General features: G+C 44.0%; 1 protein-coding gene across 4 annotated transcripts in view; it reads right to left on the bottom strand.

Annotated features, from left to right (window-relative positions):
• Positions 1-576: 576 nt before the first annotated feature.
• Positions 577-15,431, bottom strand: part of LOC115143886 (thyroid hormone receptor alpha-like) — a 218,711-nt gene continuing 203,856 nt past the window's right edge. For all 4 annotated transcript variants that reach the window (XM_029684327.2, XM_029684329.2, XM_029684328.2 and 1 more), the window contains one exon: positions 577-14,986. In XM_029684327.2, the coding sequence (XP_029540187.1) occupies positions 14,736-14,986 (251 nt within the window). In that variant the 3' untranslated portion in view covers positions 577-14,735. The remainder of the gene's footprint in view (positions 14,987-15,431) is intronic.

Here is a 15,431-nt window from a genome sequence, read left to right as displayed (position 1 = left end):
ATTTTACTGGATTGGTACAATAGTGCAGAAGAGAACCTCGCCCAATAGTTTTTAAAACTCTCATCCGGACCAGAAAGAAAGAAACACCGCTCAGGCATTTCTTTTACGCCTGCTACGTTAGGTTAATGTCAGGTAAACATGGGTGAAGTCAGTGAAGTCCAGACGCAACCACCCTCCCACCTTCCCTTCCCAACCGTTCTTTTATAGTGGTCCGCTATCCACACAATAGACCTGGCTACACTCAGAAATACTGTATGTCTAGCCGTTGCTGCAGTAGGAAACACTGGATCTAAAATTACATTTCCAATGTGAGCGTCACATCTACCCAACTATCACAATTACTAGTCATGAATTAAAATACCAATCAGCAGTTTCTCTCTCCCCTATTTATTACCTGCCAGCTACTGTTATATAATACCCACTCTGCAATGCACAGGCACAGAAATAGCTCGCTAAGCTGATACAAAGTTTTTCTTCTGATATATCCGCTTACCCCATGATATTGGCAGGCTCAGGTAACCAACTGTTAACAAAGGGATGGAGGAGGAGGCAATAACAGACCAGGGAGCGGGGGAATGTAAATTTAGTCACATATTTATTACATAAATATATAGTCAAATAGACCAGCGACAATCACCATAAAAATATCTTCCTTTAAAATCCTGACCATAAACAAAGGTTTGAAAAAAATCACATACTAACGTTTACAAACACGCTGATTGTCTGGACCTGTCATAAGCAGCCCACCACAAAAACCTGACATCACACCACCCACTGGATTCTTGGAGGAAGAGGGGGGGTTCAGATGCTAGGGCGAGAAGGGGGAATGGGACGAGGGTATAGGTTCAGGAGGAAGGGGGTGGGAAACACTGCATATGACTGCAAACGCTACATATGAGGACACCGAGGTGTATTTTATTCTTGAATTTTTTTTTTATGTGGAACTCAGTCGGGGTCTCAACTTACTGATGAATTAGAATAGTACCATTTCAAAACTTTGTTGTGCATTAGCAGTTACCTCTTGTTATATGTAGCTCACTGTCAGTCAATCAATTAGCCCATGTCAATTAACAATATTTAGATTGGTAAATTAGGGTAGTTAGTCTAACCAGCTATCTAAACTTGTCTGACCTCTAGGGGGCCCCCATTTCAGATCTGAGATATCATATTAACATGGCATAAGTCATGGCAAAATGTGGGGTTGGGGGGAGGGCCTGGAAGTGCCTGTGACACTCCAGGACCAGGGTTGCCTACTCCTGGTCACTGGTTATGCTGGCAGACCAGCATGGTCAAGCTGGCAGACAAGCCTTCGTTGTGTTTTTGCTGGTGATCAGCATATTTTGTTTTTATGCTGGTGACCAGTCTTCATTGTGGAGTCGCTTGTGACCTGCCTTCGTTGTGTTTTTGCTGGTGATCAGCCTTTGTTGTGTTTTCACTGTTGACCACACTGTAAAAACCATAACTTGTTTCTACAGTAACTTACTGGCAGCCAGTTACCTGGTTTAACAGTGCATTACTGTAAAAAATAAAAATGAATGTACTGTTAAACCAAGTTTCTTTGGAATTTACAGTAACATACTGTAACTTTTTGCACAGTAACATACAGGTACCTGGCTGCCAGTAGATTACCATAAAAACAATTTGGCTTTTTTTACAGTGTACTTTTAGTTTATGGTTTTTGCAGCTTTTTATCCATCAGCCAATCAGCATTTCTCAACGTGTTTAAAGGACGTGAATGCTGGCATTTACAACTTCACAACTGGAAAATGTTCTCTTCCCACTTGGTTACAAACGCAACATTACTTTCACAGTACTTTGAAATGTAGGTGGGGGCAATGTGCAGGTGAGGGCTCATTAGCATATTTGTGGGCATGGTCTAAAATGTTGTATTTGTCCCAACCATTAGAGGAAATGTTGTACCAGTTTAAGTGGTTTTATTGTTATGTTGTTGAAGGTTGAGCACCTCATTTGTCCACTCCCAGTTCTGTAGTATTTGCAAGAGCTTGTGACAATCTAAAGCTGCATTGTTAAGAGGTGACTGTGCATGTTCCAATAACACAATGGCAGTTGGTTACCAGGACGTTCATGTTCAATAACATACTGTCAGCTTGTGGCAAGTAGTTATTGTAAAATTCACAGTAACTGATCTCTGACACAACCAAGAGGCTGAGGCAAGTTTAGGCTGGGTCTCAAAGACTGTGTATTCGTTGTCAGCTAATGTTATAAGCTTTCTTGTAATCAGTGAATGTACTTGTGAACTTCTGGCAGCTAGTAAGTTACTGTGCTTTTACAATAACATCTTACTGGCAGTTAGTTTCTAACAGTTACTGGCTATTTAGTTCATGTGAATTTGACCATTTTCTGACTGCTGGTTGTCAATTAGGTAATACAAAATTCACAGCAACTTCCAGGCAACTAACTTCCATTAAGTTACTGTGACATGCACAGTAACCTCTTAACAGTGCAGCTCTTTAATGTCACATGCTCTTTACAAAGATTCCAGAACTGACAGTGTTAAAAAAGGTGCTCAACCTTTGACAACATAACCATCATCCAATTAAAGTGGTAAAACACTTCTACTGACGGTTGGCACAAATACATGTATTTTAGTTCACACACACAAATATGCTAATGAGCCCCACCAGTACATTGCCACCACCTTGATTTCAAAGTGCAGCGATGATTGTACCTTATATTCAAAATATTGGGTAGAAAAATGTGACATTATACTAGATAATCTGCACATGTCCCCTAAAAAGGAAACGACAAGTACCATGTGAGTATGACCTTTTTGTACCCCAGGGAACAACACTGTAGCCTAACCGTATCCTAATTTTGAGAGTTTGTGGTTATACAGTGCCTTTGGAAAGTATTGAGACCTATTGACCTTTTCCACATTTTGTTACGTTACAACCTAATTCTAAAATGGATTAAATAAAAAGAAAAACTCAGCAATCTATACCTCATTATGACAAAGCGGAAACAGGTTTTTTAGAAATTATTGCAAATGTATTAAAAACGAAAAACAGATACCTTATTTACATAAGTATTCAGACCCTTTGCTATAAGACTCCAAAATTGAGCTCAGGTGCATCCTGTTTCCAATGATCATTCATTCTTAAGATGTTTCTAAAACTTGGGAGTCCACCTGTGGTAAATTCAATTGATTGGACATGATTTGGTACCATCCCTACACTGAAACATGGTGGTGGCAGCATCATGCTGTGGGGCTGTTTTTCAGCGGCAGGGACTGGAAGACTAGTCAGCATTGAAGCAAAATACAGAGAGATCCTTGATTAAAACTTGCTCCAGAGCACTTAGGACCTCCGACTGGGGCAGGACAATAACCCTAAGCACACAGCCAAGACAATACAGGAGTAGCTTCGGGACAAGTCTCTGAAATCTCTTTGAGTGGCCCAGCCAGAGCCCGGACTTGAACCCGATCGAACATCTCTGGAGAGACCTGAAAATAGCTGTGCAGCAACGCTCCCCATCCAACCTGACAGAGCTTGAGAAGAATGGTAGAAACTCCCCAAATACAGGTGTGCCAAGTTTGTAGCATCATAGCAAAGAAGACTTGAGGCTGTAATCGCTGGCATAGGTGCTTCAACAAAGTATTGAGTAAAGGGTCTGAGTATTTATGTAAATGCAATATTTCATTTTTTTTTTTTTTTTAGTAAATTAGCAAACATGTTTAACCTGTTTTTGCTTTGAAATAATGGGGTATTGTTGTCGATTGATAAGGGGGGATATTATTTAATACATTTTAGAGTAAGGCTGTAAACCTAACAAAATGTGGAAAAAGTGAAGGGGTCTGAATACTTTCCTAAGGCTCTGTATGTTCTTGGTAATAAAGGTGTACCTTGTGGCACTGCTGAAACATTAATGCACTTCAGCCCCAAAGCTTACAAGTTCAAATCCCCAAAGCAATTATGCACACTTACATCAAGTGTCCCTGAGCACTGCTATTTTTACGTTTGTGTTGTCAGATTATCTGACAATGATTGACCTGATTCTGGGATAACTTTTAGCAAAGTGCAGAAATGTATTCTTGCCATTAAAATCTATGGCCAATCTCTGTCATGCCCACAGACCTGGCAGTGTAGCAGGAAATTCAGGTCATTAGCAACCAAGAGATGGTGAGTTCAAATCCAAGTGTGGTATAGTCTCAGGTAACCAGCATTCAGCAGCATACTGTCCTTTTACAGCAATAACGCCTTAATTCAGCTGTAAAACATCTGTAACTTGTTGTCGTTTACTCTCATTGAAACCAGTAGCCTGTAGTGTACTGTAAAATTACAGGAACTGTTTAACAGTGTAGCATTTTCATTGTATGAAAGGAAAACATGGTGGAGAGGGAAAGAACAGGATGGTTCTTCACAACCATCACAGCCGTAAAGAACCCTTCCTGATATGCCTGTATGCTTTGGTCCAGCATTGTCTAGCTGGCCAAGCTGGTCTGCTAAACCACACCCATAATAATCCTATTTCCCAGCATGCTCTATTGCGGTTTTATTTTTTACAATTGTTTGTTTCAATATCTGTGTTTTTGCATGTACATTGATTTATTAATCAATTAACTACACAAAGATAAATAACTTTTTCTAAACTAATCCAATCTGTTAGTTGGATTTATTGCACCCGTTACTAAAATGGTTGTTCCAGTTTAGATGGTTTATTTATCTTTCCAACCCAGGCGGTCATTCTGAATGCTGGTTGTGGGTGAATAAGATAGTGAATTGTTGGCTATCCCCCCTCAGACTTGATTCCAGTTAAGCAATAAGGCACAAGGGGGTGTGGTATATGGCCAGTATACCACAGCTAAGGGCTGTTCTTATATAAGCATGACGCCATATACCACAAACCCTCAAGGTGCCTTATTATTATTATTATTATTAGAATAAACTGGTTACCAACCTAATAGGACAGTAAAAATAAATGTTTTGTCATACCTGTGGTATACAGTCTGATATACCACTGCTGTAAGCCAATCAGCATTCAGGCCTCGACCCACCCAGTTTATAATAGGAATGAGACGGCCAGCATAATGTGATTTGACGCAGGTTTTGTGGGTGACCAGCATATGCTGGTACGCTGGTGACCAGTTTCCAAAACACAGATAAGGCTGGTCACCAGCAACAACACAGGCTGGTCACCAGCCTATGCAGTTTTTTCAGCAGGGTACTGTGTGCTCTCTGGCCACCACCAGTTACGGCAGTCTCAGATTAAGACTACAGCCTTGATAGATTTACATGTACTGCTGGCTGAAGGTTTTGAATTCTGTTTTATCTAATATCTAACAATAACCACAAATATAATGAGAAGTTAGCTAACGGACTGGTTAAAAAACTTTTTTGAAGAAAAAAAACAATTATCCATAAAAACATATCCATAAAAACAACATCAAGAGACACAAAAATGACTCGAACCAGAGAAAATACAATCCAACACAGCCATATCAAGGCTCGCCTCTGCGTCTTTCCATTGGTCAAATTTGGTAAGATTAAAACCCAATAGATTTGAATCAGGTGTCATGTCGAAGTGCACCGTTCAAGACCTTTTCGAATAAAACTGGCACACGTGGCCTTTCTCTGGATAGAACAGTGGACTGCAAAAGTGCAGGTGATAGACGTCAACACAAAGAGATCACACACACCTGTACAGCAAAACATCGCCCAGAGTGTAGTCCCTATTCCAGGACTGGAGAATAGTGGAGACGGTAAGAAAGGCAGTTTGACATGGACCCTTCTGTCAAGACCAGCTACTGTAGACTGGATGGAGTAGTGTGAACTATGGAACTCAATTAGACCCGTCTGTTTCTGTGTGGAACTTCTCTGTGAGAACGTTTGATCCCTTTTGCGGCATTATCTTCACTACAGAGTATATCTCTGGCTGTCCATACAATAAAAGGCTATAGTAGAGTATTGGTCGATTGGATTGAGGTTTGATCTGTGCTAGGAGGGTACATGTCAGAGCATTGCCATGAAAAGAAGACAGGAGAGACATTTGATGGACAGCATGGGAAGAGGAGGGGTTTAAGGAAAGCACCCTTTGAGGCCTCACATTCAAACCTGAGCAGTCCCGACCGATCAAACCCGTTTTCAACCTGGCAAACTTTGCATATGCATTCATACATATGGTGTGTTAATTCTCTCAACAAAAAAAAAAAAATTAATAGTGTACATTCCTTGCTGTCTAGGCATAACATTTCCGCCACACCTTTTACAAAAAATATCTCAATTTTACAAATTTCAATAGACACATAGGATGTCCAAGCAGCATAAAGTCGACCAACCAACAATAATCACCTGCTTTCAAAAGCTCTTGAAGGCACTACCTAATAGTGCTAATAACTAATTGGAAAAATATGTGAAAAATTTGGCCTAGTAAGTAACAGACTCAATACATCACAATCGGACGAATCGCCAGAGCAATTGCTTTACTCCCATTCAAAGATCTTCACAAGTTCTAACTTGCCCAGCTGTCCATGCCTGAGAAAGTGAGCAGGCCACAGTGCAGGTCAATGTGCCATAGAAGGGTCATAGTGCTTTTTAATGACTACAGTCATGTGCTCACTCTTACTCAACTTACTACTGTACACAAGCACATCTAGAGGATGGCTTACCGACGCCTAACAGTCACGACTTTGAACAGTCCAAGCACTTCACAACACAAAATATAGTCGCACAGAGCTGCGTGACCTACCTCTTTCTCTATATCACGCATACACACACACGCATGGACGCAGGCGCGCACACACACACCAACTCCCGTGTCCCTGTTATTGTTGGCAGGATTAACATGGCAATCTGGTGATTTCATTAGATCCCTCCGATCTCTGAACTCGAAAAATATTTTTTCTGTTGCATCAGAATTGCCTCTATGGGGGTGTTTGCTCTAATCATTTCTACTTCTCTGTGACGATATCCTCCTGATGTTATTCTTAGGAGACCGAAGCTGGAAAAATCAAGCAAACATACATATAGGCCTATCTTTCCCCCAAGAGCCCAACTCTATTGTCTGCATTTTTTCAAAGAAAACCAATGAAAGTCTACACAAATCATCGATCTCTACATAAAATACTGCAGTACAGTTTCACATGGGAGCAATACAAAACACAATCAGTAAGGCAGCCGTTTCAAAACCTGCAATGCCAAAAACAAGAGAACCCAGGACAGAGGTAACACTATCAACAGTCTGGTTTCCATTTGCAAGCATAAAAGTCCATCCATTTGAGCCCCTTTTTAAAAAGAATTCCTATCAGCTCGCATTCTGCACTTGTGAGTTACAACCCCCCTCACCCACCCCCGAACGGTTCCCAAGCCTTTTGGGCAGCAGGTAGCCTAGCGGTCAGGGTTTTGGAACAGTAACCGAAAGGTTGCTAGTTCAGAATCCCTGAGCCGAAAAGGTGAAAAATCTGTTGATCTGCCCTTGAGGAAGGCACTTAACCCTAATTGCTCCAGGGTCACCGTCAATAATCTCTGATCCCTGGCTGCGACCCCACTCTTCGAGGGTGCCTCAGGGGGAGTTGAGAAATGCAAAAAAACAAAAACATTTCCACACTCATCCAGGTTACCCACTTGTACATGGAGCAAAAAAGGACAAATATAAGCACCCCTATTTGACCCCTCAAACACGTTATTGGCTACATTCTTCAAGGGAAATAAAAATGTGAGCCTATGACAAGGCTGTTTTACAGAAATCTGTCTCGTACTGCGGCCTCAAAAGATGCTTAGGGAGTTGGGGAGACCAAAGCGGGTCAGTGGATACTCAACACACCACAACACACACATACAAACCGACGAAGACGGACACACACACATACACCACAAACAAATTTGAGCCATACCAAGCTTCCAATGCATCACTAAGTATTGGTTTTAAGCAGACCTAAATAGAACACGTCTGTGGACAGAGGTGCAAAGCTTTTCCTCTGATGGTGAATTGCTGCCATATTGGATGGAAGCCATGCAAGTGGACCGTTCGCTAACTGTGCGGGGCAGCTGAGTATTGCTGCTTGCACTGTAGCTGTAAAAGGGGGAAAGCGCATAGACTGGAATATTAAACAGGAATCCACTGTCCGTGATTGTTACAATCTGTTTTGTACACTGTATGCGTGTCTGTATGTAGTAAGCAAAGGTGAGGCGTGATTCCTTCTGGACCGTAGGGTATAATTATTTTTGTCTGCGGGCAAGGAACTGGCCCAAATACAGAAAAATCCTGCGTGAGTCAGAGTGTTTATCACCAAACACACGCACGTACATTCACCCACCGACACACACACACACCGAAGCAGACAGACATTATAAATCCCGTCAGACAGAGATGGAAAGACAGATATACTCACAAACCAACACACGCGGGCAGAAGTACCCTCTCATTTAAAACAAAGCTATGAGGATGCGGTGCAGTTTCTTCGTACGAGGAAGGGTAAAGGGGGAAGGAACTGGGAAAACCAACGAGAGGGAGTGCAAACAGTACATAGCATAACATTCTCCATCCATAGGGCAACAAATATGAGCTAACAATTGTGGTTCATCTAAGGTCTATTATCATTTATCTAGAAAATGTTCTTTTATTTTTTTTACCTGAGAGAATCCTTCAATAGCTTTCTCACCCAGTCCGGAGAAACAAGGTGCGTGTCTGTGAGTGTGCATGTTTAGAGTAGGTGTTCTAGCCAACACTCTCATGGGTCATGCATATTCACATTGTCTCACAGTAAATCGCCTAATAGGGTCTGACAAGACTAGTTAAACTACAGCACCACTCGCTCACATAACGCACTTCGTTCAAAAGATTTGTAAAAAAAAAAAAAAAAAAATGTTGTCAACTGCTATGGCTTTGAGGCTACAGCGACACTAATATAACAGTTCAACTAATTCTAAGTAATAGTTCAAATGTTGCAAGCGCTATTTGGTCATTATCGGGTGCAATCAGTATGTTTAAACGCTTTACGCTGACACAATCATGAACTGTTTTTATATGATTATATTCTCCGGGAAAGACTCTCGAATCGAGGCTACTGAAAGTGCGTCTCAACTACGTACATGCTGCTATGTCAGTGTACAGCGGGTTAAAGCTGTCCTGTTAATGTGTGGCAACTTGGTTTGTTCAACGATTGTGCATCAGTGCATTCGCTCGTGTCTCTGAGTGGTCTGGCCTTTGACCTCCATGAGGAGAGGTGAGAGATCATCCGGCCATTGCACAAGTTACTCGCATCTCGCCCACGTACGTCTCTCGACACCCACTGAGCGCCATGACGTCCTGAATGACATTCCTTTGGCCGCTAGATTAAATATTTGAAAGCTCATCTATGCCAGCGTTTTTTCTTTCTTATCCACTCGTCTTTCTAAAAGAACTCTACAAAAATGTAGCACCAAATCGATCTGCTGAACCATGAGAGCGTTGCATCATGTAGACAAATACTGTAACACAGGTACACACATCACACACACTGATTCTGGAGCAGTTTACAACAGCACAACCTTTCTATGACAGTGCCCTTCCAACACTTGGCCTTTTGTCATTTCAACAAGTAGACTTGCTGGACCCCAGGGATCAGCCGGTGAGCTGGGTTATGGTTGGAGAACAGAGCCTTCGAGTATCCCGTCAACCCTGGGCCCCACTCATTTGACAGCCCTGACCCTCAGCCCGCAACAGAGTAGCAAGGGCCTTTGTACCCAGATCAAATAAGGACCCATGGGATTCATGCAGTTGAGTTGGGTCAGGGGAATCCGGACAAGGTTGAAACTGCTTTAATTTAAACATGACTGCCAGTCTGCCTCGCCAGTAAAGGGAGCACGCTTTTGTAGGGGTTGTAACGGATTTGCATAGACATCTCAAGTTCCTTTTTTTGTTCTCACAAAACTACATTTTGACATATGTGGAGCAAACACAGCCCCCCTGCAAAAAAACTTAACATCACAGATATTCTCCTCCCTCTCCCCATGTTTCAGCCTGTTGGACTGAACCATGCTATGACTGCTGATGAAAGGACAGGGATGTTGGGGGATTCCATTAAATGGGCTATCCCAAGTTAAGATGTAGCGGGCAGTAGCCAGGCAAGCTGTGGTTTAGGCGTAGATTTTATATTGGGAATATTGACTGATTTCTCTTTTAGGGAAGTCTTGCCATCCCCCCTCCCCTTCTAAACGGCAATATCCATTACACCTTCACATACTCTGTCTACTGTGGCTGCTACCCACTCCCGTCGTTAACCTGGAGAGACCAGTCTGTTGGTGGACACACACTGTATAGCCTTGACTGTATAGAGCTTAGAGTTGTGGCCAGGACATAATGTAGGGATGGCCAGCTATCTCTTTGCAAAGAATAGGAGGCACAGGGATGCTTAATGTCACGGGGTCACTTCTGAATACGGATCGACATGCGCGTGTGAGAGTACACACACAAGCACACAGATGTACAGTATGAAGCGTTAATATACATAGCACACACCCCCCCGCTTATTTTACCAGATGGTGGGACGCAGGTACCGGCAAGTTGGTGCTCAAACATCCAGTTTGTGAGTGTTGTATATGTTTTTACATATACTGGTTTTTCATATTTCATTTTTTTGTATTTACATCCTTGGTTGTGGCCAAAATAGAACAAAAAATAATGAAAAAGAAAAGTATTTACAAAAAAAACATACTGTATATATTGCACCTTGCAGATGGGCAATATTCTCAGTTTGTTTCCGTGTAGCGTCTATGTGACACCACTGTCCATTCTGCTGGTGAGCGGAAGTGAGGTTGTGGGTACCGGGCTCAGATCCAGCCCCATCCTATCAGCTACATTCAATACCATAGAGCACTCAGCCATTACAAAATACACCCCCCCTCAAGCTCTGGGCCATTCACATTTGACTTCACTATCTATGGTCGTGGATACACCTGGGAGGGGCCAACTGCCAGCAATCCATTTCAGCACCTGTTGATGATGCGAGACTTTACTTACGTTGGGTCCACAATCTTCCAAGAACCAATTTAATAGGTAGCGAGCGCCAAGGCTTGCGGTTGAGTCTTTTTGTAATCGCTACAGATGCGTACACGCCACAAGCACATATATACCTCAATGTTCTTCTTTTTTTTAAAAATGCATTTACGCACTTCCACATGTGCCTGTGAATCATCACTCCTCCCATGTTCCTTTTTGAGTTTTGTGTTGTGTGAGGTATGAGAAGATTGTGTTTCAGTTTCGGTTGCATTATTTTTCCTGCTTGTGAATTTTTTTTCTTCAAAGTCTTCTTTCATAAAAAAGCAAACATTATATTTATATATATATATATATATTTATATAAAAAGAATCTTCCTGTTTTTTGTTTGTGGTAAATTCCTCCTGAAAAGGGACGGACAATCAGACAGATGCACAGACAACAGAACAGTTGGCTTATCAACACAAACTATAGGTGATGGAAAATGTCTACGTTACGCTGCACGCGTGGTCAAAAAGTGACTACGGCTGTTCTTTTTTTCTCTCTTTGACGTAAAAGCAGTTTAAGCGTTAAAAATGTGTTTTTACATAAACATCACACAAAAAAAAACATTGAGATACAATGACGGGGAAAAGATCTCCAAGCGTTCGACTTTTGTTCAGGAGTCTTTTTAAAGTCATATATTCCTCATTTCACTTTTCTGGGTACATAATCATTATCATCATATATGTCTTTCTCAATAAAAATTCAACTCAGAAGGTAAAAGCAGCATTTCAACCAACCATTTCACACACACACACACACACCCAATCGGCTCACAGGAACTAAGGACCTTTTTTTTTCTGTCACTTCGTTCTTTGTCAACGAAGCTTGGAGTTTCATACCCGCATCCATTGAATGGCGCTTCTGTTTCTGTTGCCGATCGTCTCCATGTGAAAGTTGGTGGCTCTCCTTTATGGAGAGCCGAAGGTGGGGACTCGCTGCCTCAATGAGGGAGTTAAGGGGGAGACCACCTGATCATCTCCCCGTCCTCTGAGTTCATAACGGAGCTTTGACCACGGGCGACGGTCCCCCTCCAACCCACGCCATACGAAGGACGGAAGGAAGGGCTGATGCCCCCACCTTCTTTCTGTCCCGCTCCCTTACGCTCTCTCCTTCACTCGCTTCCATTGCTGCTTTGCCGTTCACATTCATTCGGTAACGCCGCTCTAAGTGAGCGGTTATGGCCAGCCTTGTCTCACAAGGGAGCGGCATGGATTCAGTTTGGTGTACATTTTTCAGACCTACCGTTGGCCTCCTACATTGAGTTGGGTGAATGGGTGGTTGGGCAGGGGAAGGAGTATGTACTGGGGCTGGATCTGGGTAGACTTGGAGACCAATGCTGAGAGGAGAGTGTATGAGTGACAAACAGACCCCGGACCATCCCTCCCTCACCCAGGGACGTCTCCAGCCCAGAGTGGATGAGGGTTGGGGAGGAGGTCTGTTGGTTTAATACTGAAAATGTGACATGGTTAGTTGGGAGCCCTGTTCCAGTGGCCTATGTTATACAGAGTCGGCCAGGACTCTCAGAGGAGGGGGCATGCCTGACAGAGGACTTGAAGCTAGGTTTGAGGATTAGGGGTTGTATAGTTGCTGATGAGGGTGGGGAGGGTGGAGAGAGGGGTTGGGACTACTGCAGTAGTGTGAGGGGGCTCTGGCTGCTCCACTAGAGTGCTCTGAAGTCTGGTAACAGTCGATTTCGGGTTGATTCCACCTACGGCGGTTGAGGTTGCTGCAGTTAGGCTTGGCCGTCTGCTATGAGTACCTGCCATCCTGGTCCCACTCAACGCTCGGCTCCATGTCCTCACGCGTTCCTCCACATGCTCCCGGAATGCTGAAACGCATCCATCCATTCATCCCTCCCGCCGCCTCGTTCAGTCGTTCACAAACTACTGCTTAGCATTCAATGAAAATTGGTTGTCTCTTTGAACTTTTTTTTGTTCCCTCAACAGTGCTAAACCCGCCCGTCTACGGCCCGGTAACCTTGGGGTTCTCCGCTTGCTCGCGGTGTATCGCTTCTCCAGCCAATCCTCTTCCAGGGCGACAGCTGGACTGTACATGTCATTTCCTCCGTCGTGTGATTTATTGGCTTCTGTTTCAACTGAAAAAAATACAAATAAATAGGGACTCCAAATTTGAATAGTGACACTTGGTCCCACATAACAAAAAAGAGAAAAGCCGAACGTAATGGTTACCATCCCCCGTTCCCCCGAAAAAGAGGAGAGAAGTCAGTGAAACCAATGAGGTCCCCATAGGGAAGGGCAGGCCCTCCTGTCTTCAGTGGTATTTCATTTCAACTGAGTGGTAGTACTGAGATTGTGTGTTTGAGGGATTCGTCTTAATGTATGTGTGCTTATGAGTTTCCACCCATGCACATATGTGTGTTTGTTGAGTATCCTTAAGAGTGTATGTGTGTGTGTGTGTGTGTGTGTGTGTGTGTAGATGGGTGGGTGAGGAGGCTGGGGGCTGCTGCCCTGTGTCCAGAGGTGAGGTAGAGCCTGTCAGCACAGGAGCGATGGCGGCGCCCCAGCCTTGAAGGTGTGCCCACTTTGAGGTAAATGGCAGACGTCATTGACCTTGCCCTTTCTCAGTGACCGCTACCCTAACAACTGAGTATGGAAGCTTGGAGTGGCCATACTGAGCCGAGTCACACAGGCGCAGACTCGGACTAACTTACCCTGCAGGTCAGGGCTACATCACTGCAATGTGTACAGTCAACATGGCGTTTGAGTTTCTGAGGTGAGGATGTGTGTGTGTGTGAGAGACATGAGTTGCCTGCCTTGTTCACTGCTATTCAGACATAGTGTGGGAGTCTATATGGATGCTATATGGAGTCTACTTGCCAGTGATTTAACTCTCTCTCTCTCTCATCCTATTCCTCCCCTCTTCTCTTTCACTCGTACTCCTCTGAGAACTCTCCCCGTCAGTGGGCCCCTTCCATCTTCCCCTCTTTCCTTCACTGCGATGACTTTTCTTGGAGAGAGAAGGGCTCAATTGTCATTCATAAGAGGGTCTACTGCTGGCACCAGCAGCACAAGGCACGTCTGCCCAGTGTGTGTGTGTGTGTGAGTCACAGGAACCGGCCTAATGACAGAACTGAAGGTAGATACGGAGCCATGGTCTGTAGTTTTACACATTTCAGACAATTAAAGGAGACTTATAAACATAGCACCTGACTTGTTTCAAACATGATCACGCTCATGGCTCAGTTGCGTTGGGAGATGATAGTAGGTACTGGTAGCTTTGCTCTATGGTAGGCGCTATATGGCACACACTCAGGACCTCTGCTTGTGTGTGACAGCGTCACCTGAATTATTGTTTTACACTAATTCTGAGACTGAAATTAGCGGACCAGTTTAAAACATGGTTGCCATCATTTCAAACCGGTGCAAAGCTGTGAAGACCACCATCTAGTGGCGAGTGACAAATGAGGTGCCGCCGACAAGGCTCTGGGAAGGGACCCAGAGTGTGTGTGCGTGTGCGTGCGCGCGCCTTGGCAAAGGGATGCAACTCCCACTGGATAAGAATGCTCAGACAGGGAGGGCCGCCAAACTGATTCCCCAAAACAGGTACGAAGAGGTGGTTGGTTAAAAGCAAAAATCATTGTTTGTTTGACCTCTGCTGCTGGTGTGTGGTTGTTGCCTGTTGTTTACCACGTAAATGTCGGAGAAACACAAGTCCTGCCAAAACCCTCCCCCGCTCCAGAAAAACAGCCATTCCTTCCCAAGTCGCCACTCTACTATTTGGCAGCGGGGGGTGCCACTCACACTTCCTGGTCCTCGAAGACCTCCAGGAAGAGCGGGGGGAAAAGTTCAGTTGGACACTCCACCTTCATGTGGAGGAAGCGGCTGGCATGGCACGCCCCGATCATACGCAGGTCCGTCACCTTCATCAGCAGCTTGGGCCAGAAGTGGGGAATGTTGTGTTTGCGGTAGTTGATGTAGTGTTCAAACGCCAGCAGGTAGGTCTCCTGGCACTTCTCGATCTTGTCACTGCTCGTGAGGCCCGAGCGGTCTGTGACCGAAGGCAAGGGGAGGAAGAGGGTGAGAGGGAGAGAGGGAGGGAGAAAAAGGTGTGTGTCAGTAAACAGAGAGGGTAAAATTTCACCTAGCCTATCATGGGGAAAGGAGGACAAAAATATATATATTTTTTTTTGTTACATACATACATTTGACATACTACCTTCATTGTACTTTTATATACAACATGATTGGACTCCCAATCACGGCCAGATGTGATACAGCCTGGATTCGAACCAGGGACTGTAGTGACGTCTCTTGCACTTAGATGCAGTGCCTTAGACCAAAGATGCCACCTTTCCAACACGTCAGCTTGTCAAATTTCTGCCCTGCTAGAGCTGTCCCGGTCAACTGTAAGTGCTGTTATTGTGAAGTGGAAATGTCTAGGAGCAACAACGGCTCAGCCGCAAAGTGGTAATCCACACAAGCTCACAGAACAG

This window comes from Oncorhynchus nerka, linkage group LG16, assembly GCF_034236695.1.
Source record: "Oncorhynchus nerka isolate Pitt River linkage group LG16, Oner_Uvic_2.0, whole genome shotgun sequence".
Lineage (NCBI taxonomy): Eukaryota > Metazoa > Chordata > Actinopteri > Salmoniformes > Salmonidae > Oncorhynchus > Oncorhynchus nerka.
The sequence above is the reverse complement of the archived record's forward strand: the minus strand, read 5'-3'. Positions and strand labels throughout refer to the sequence as shown.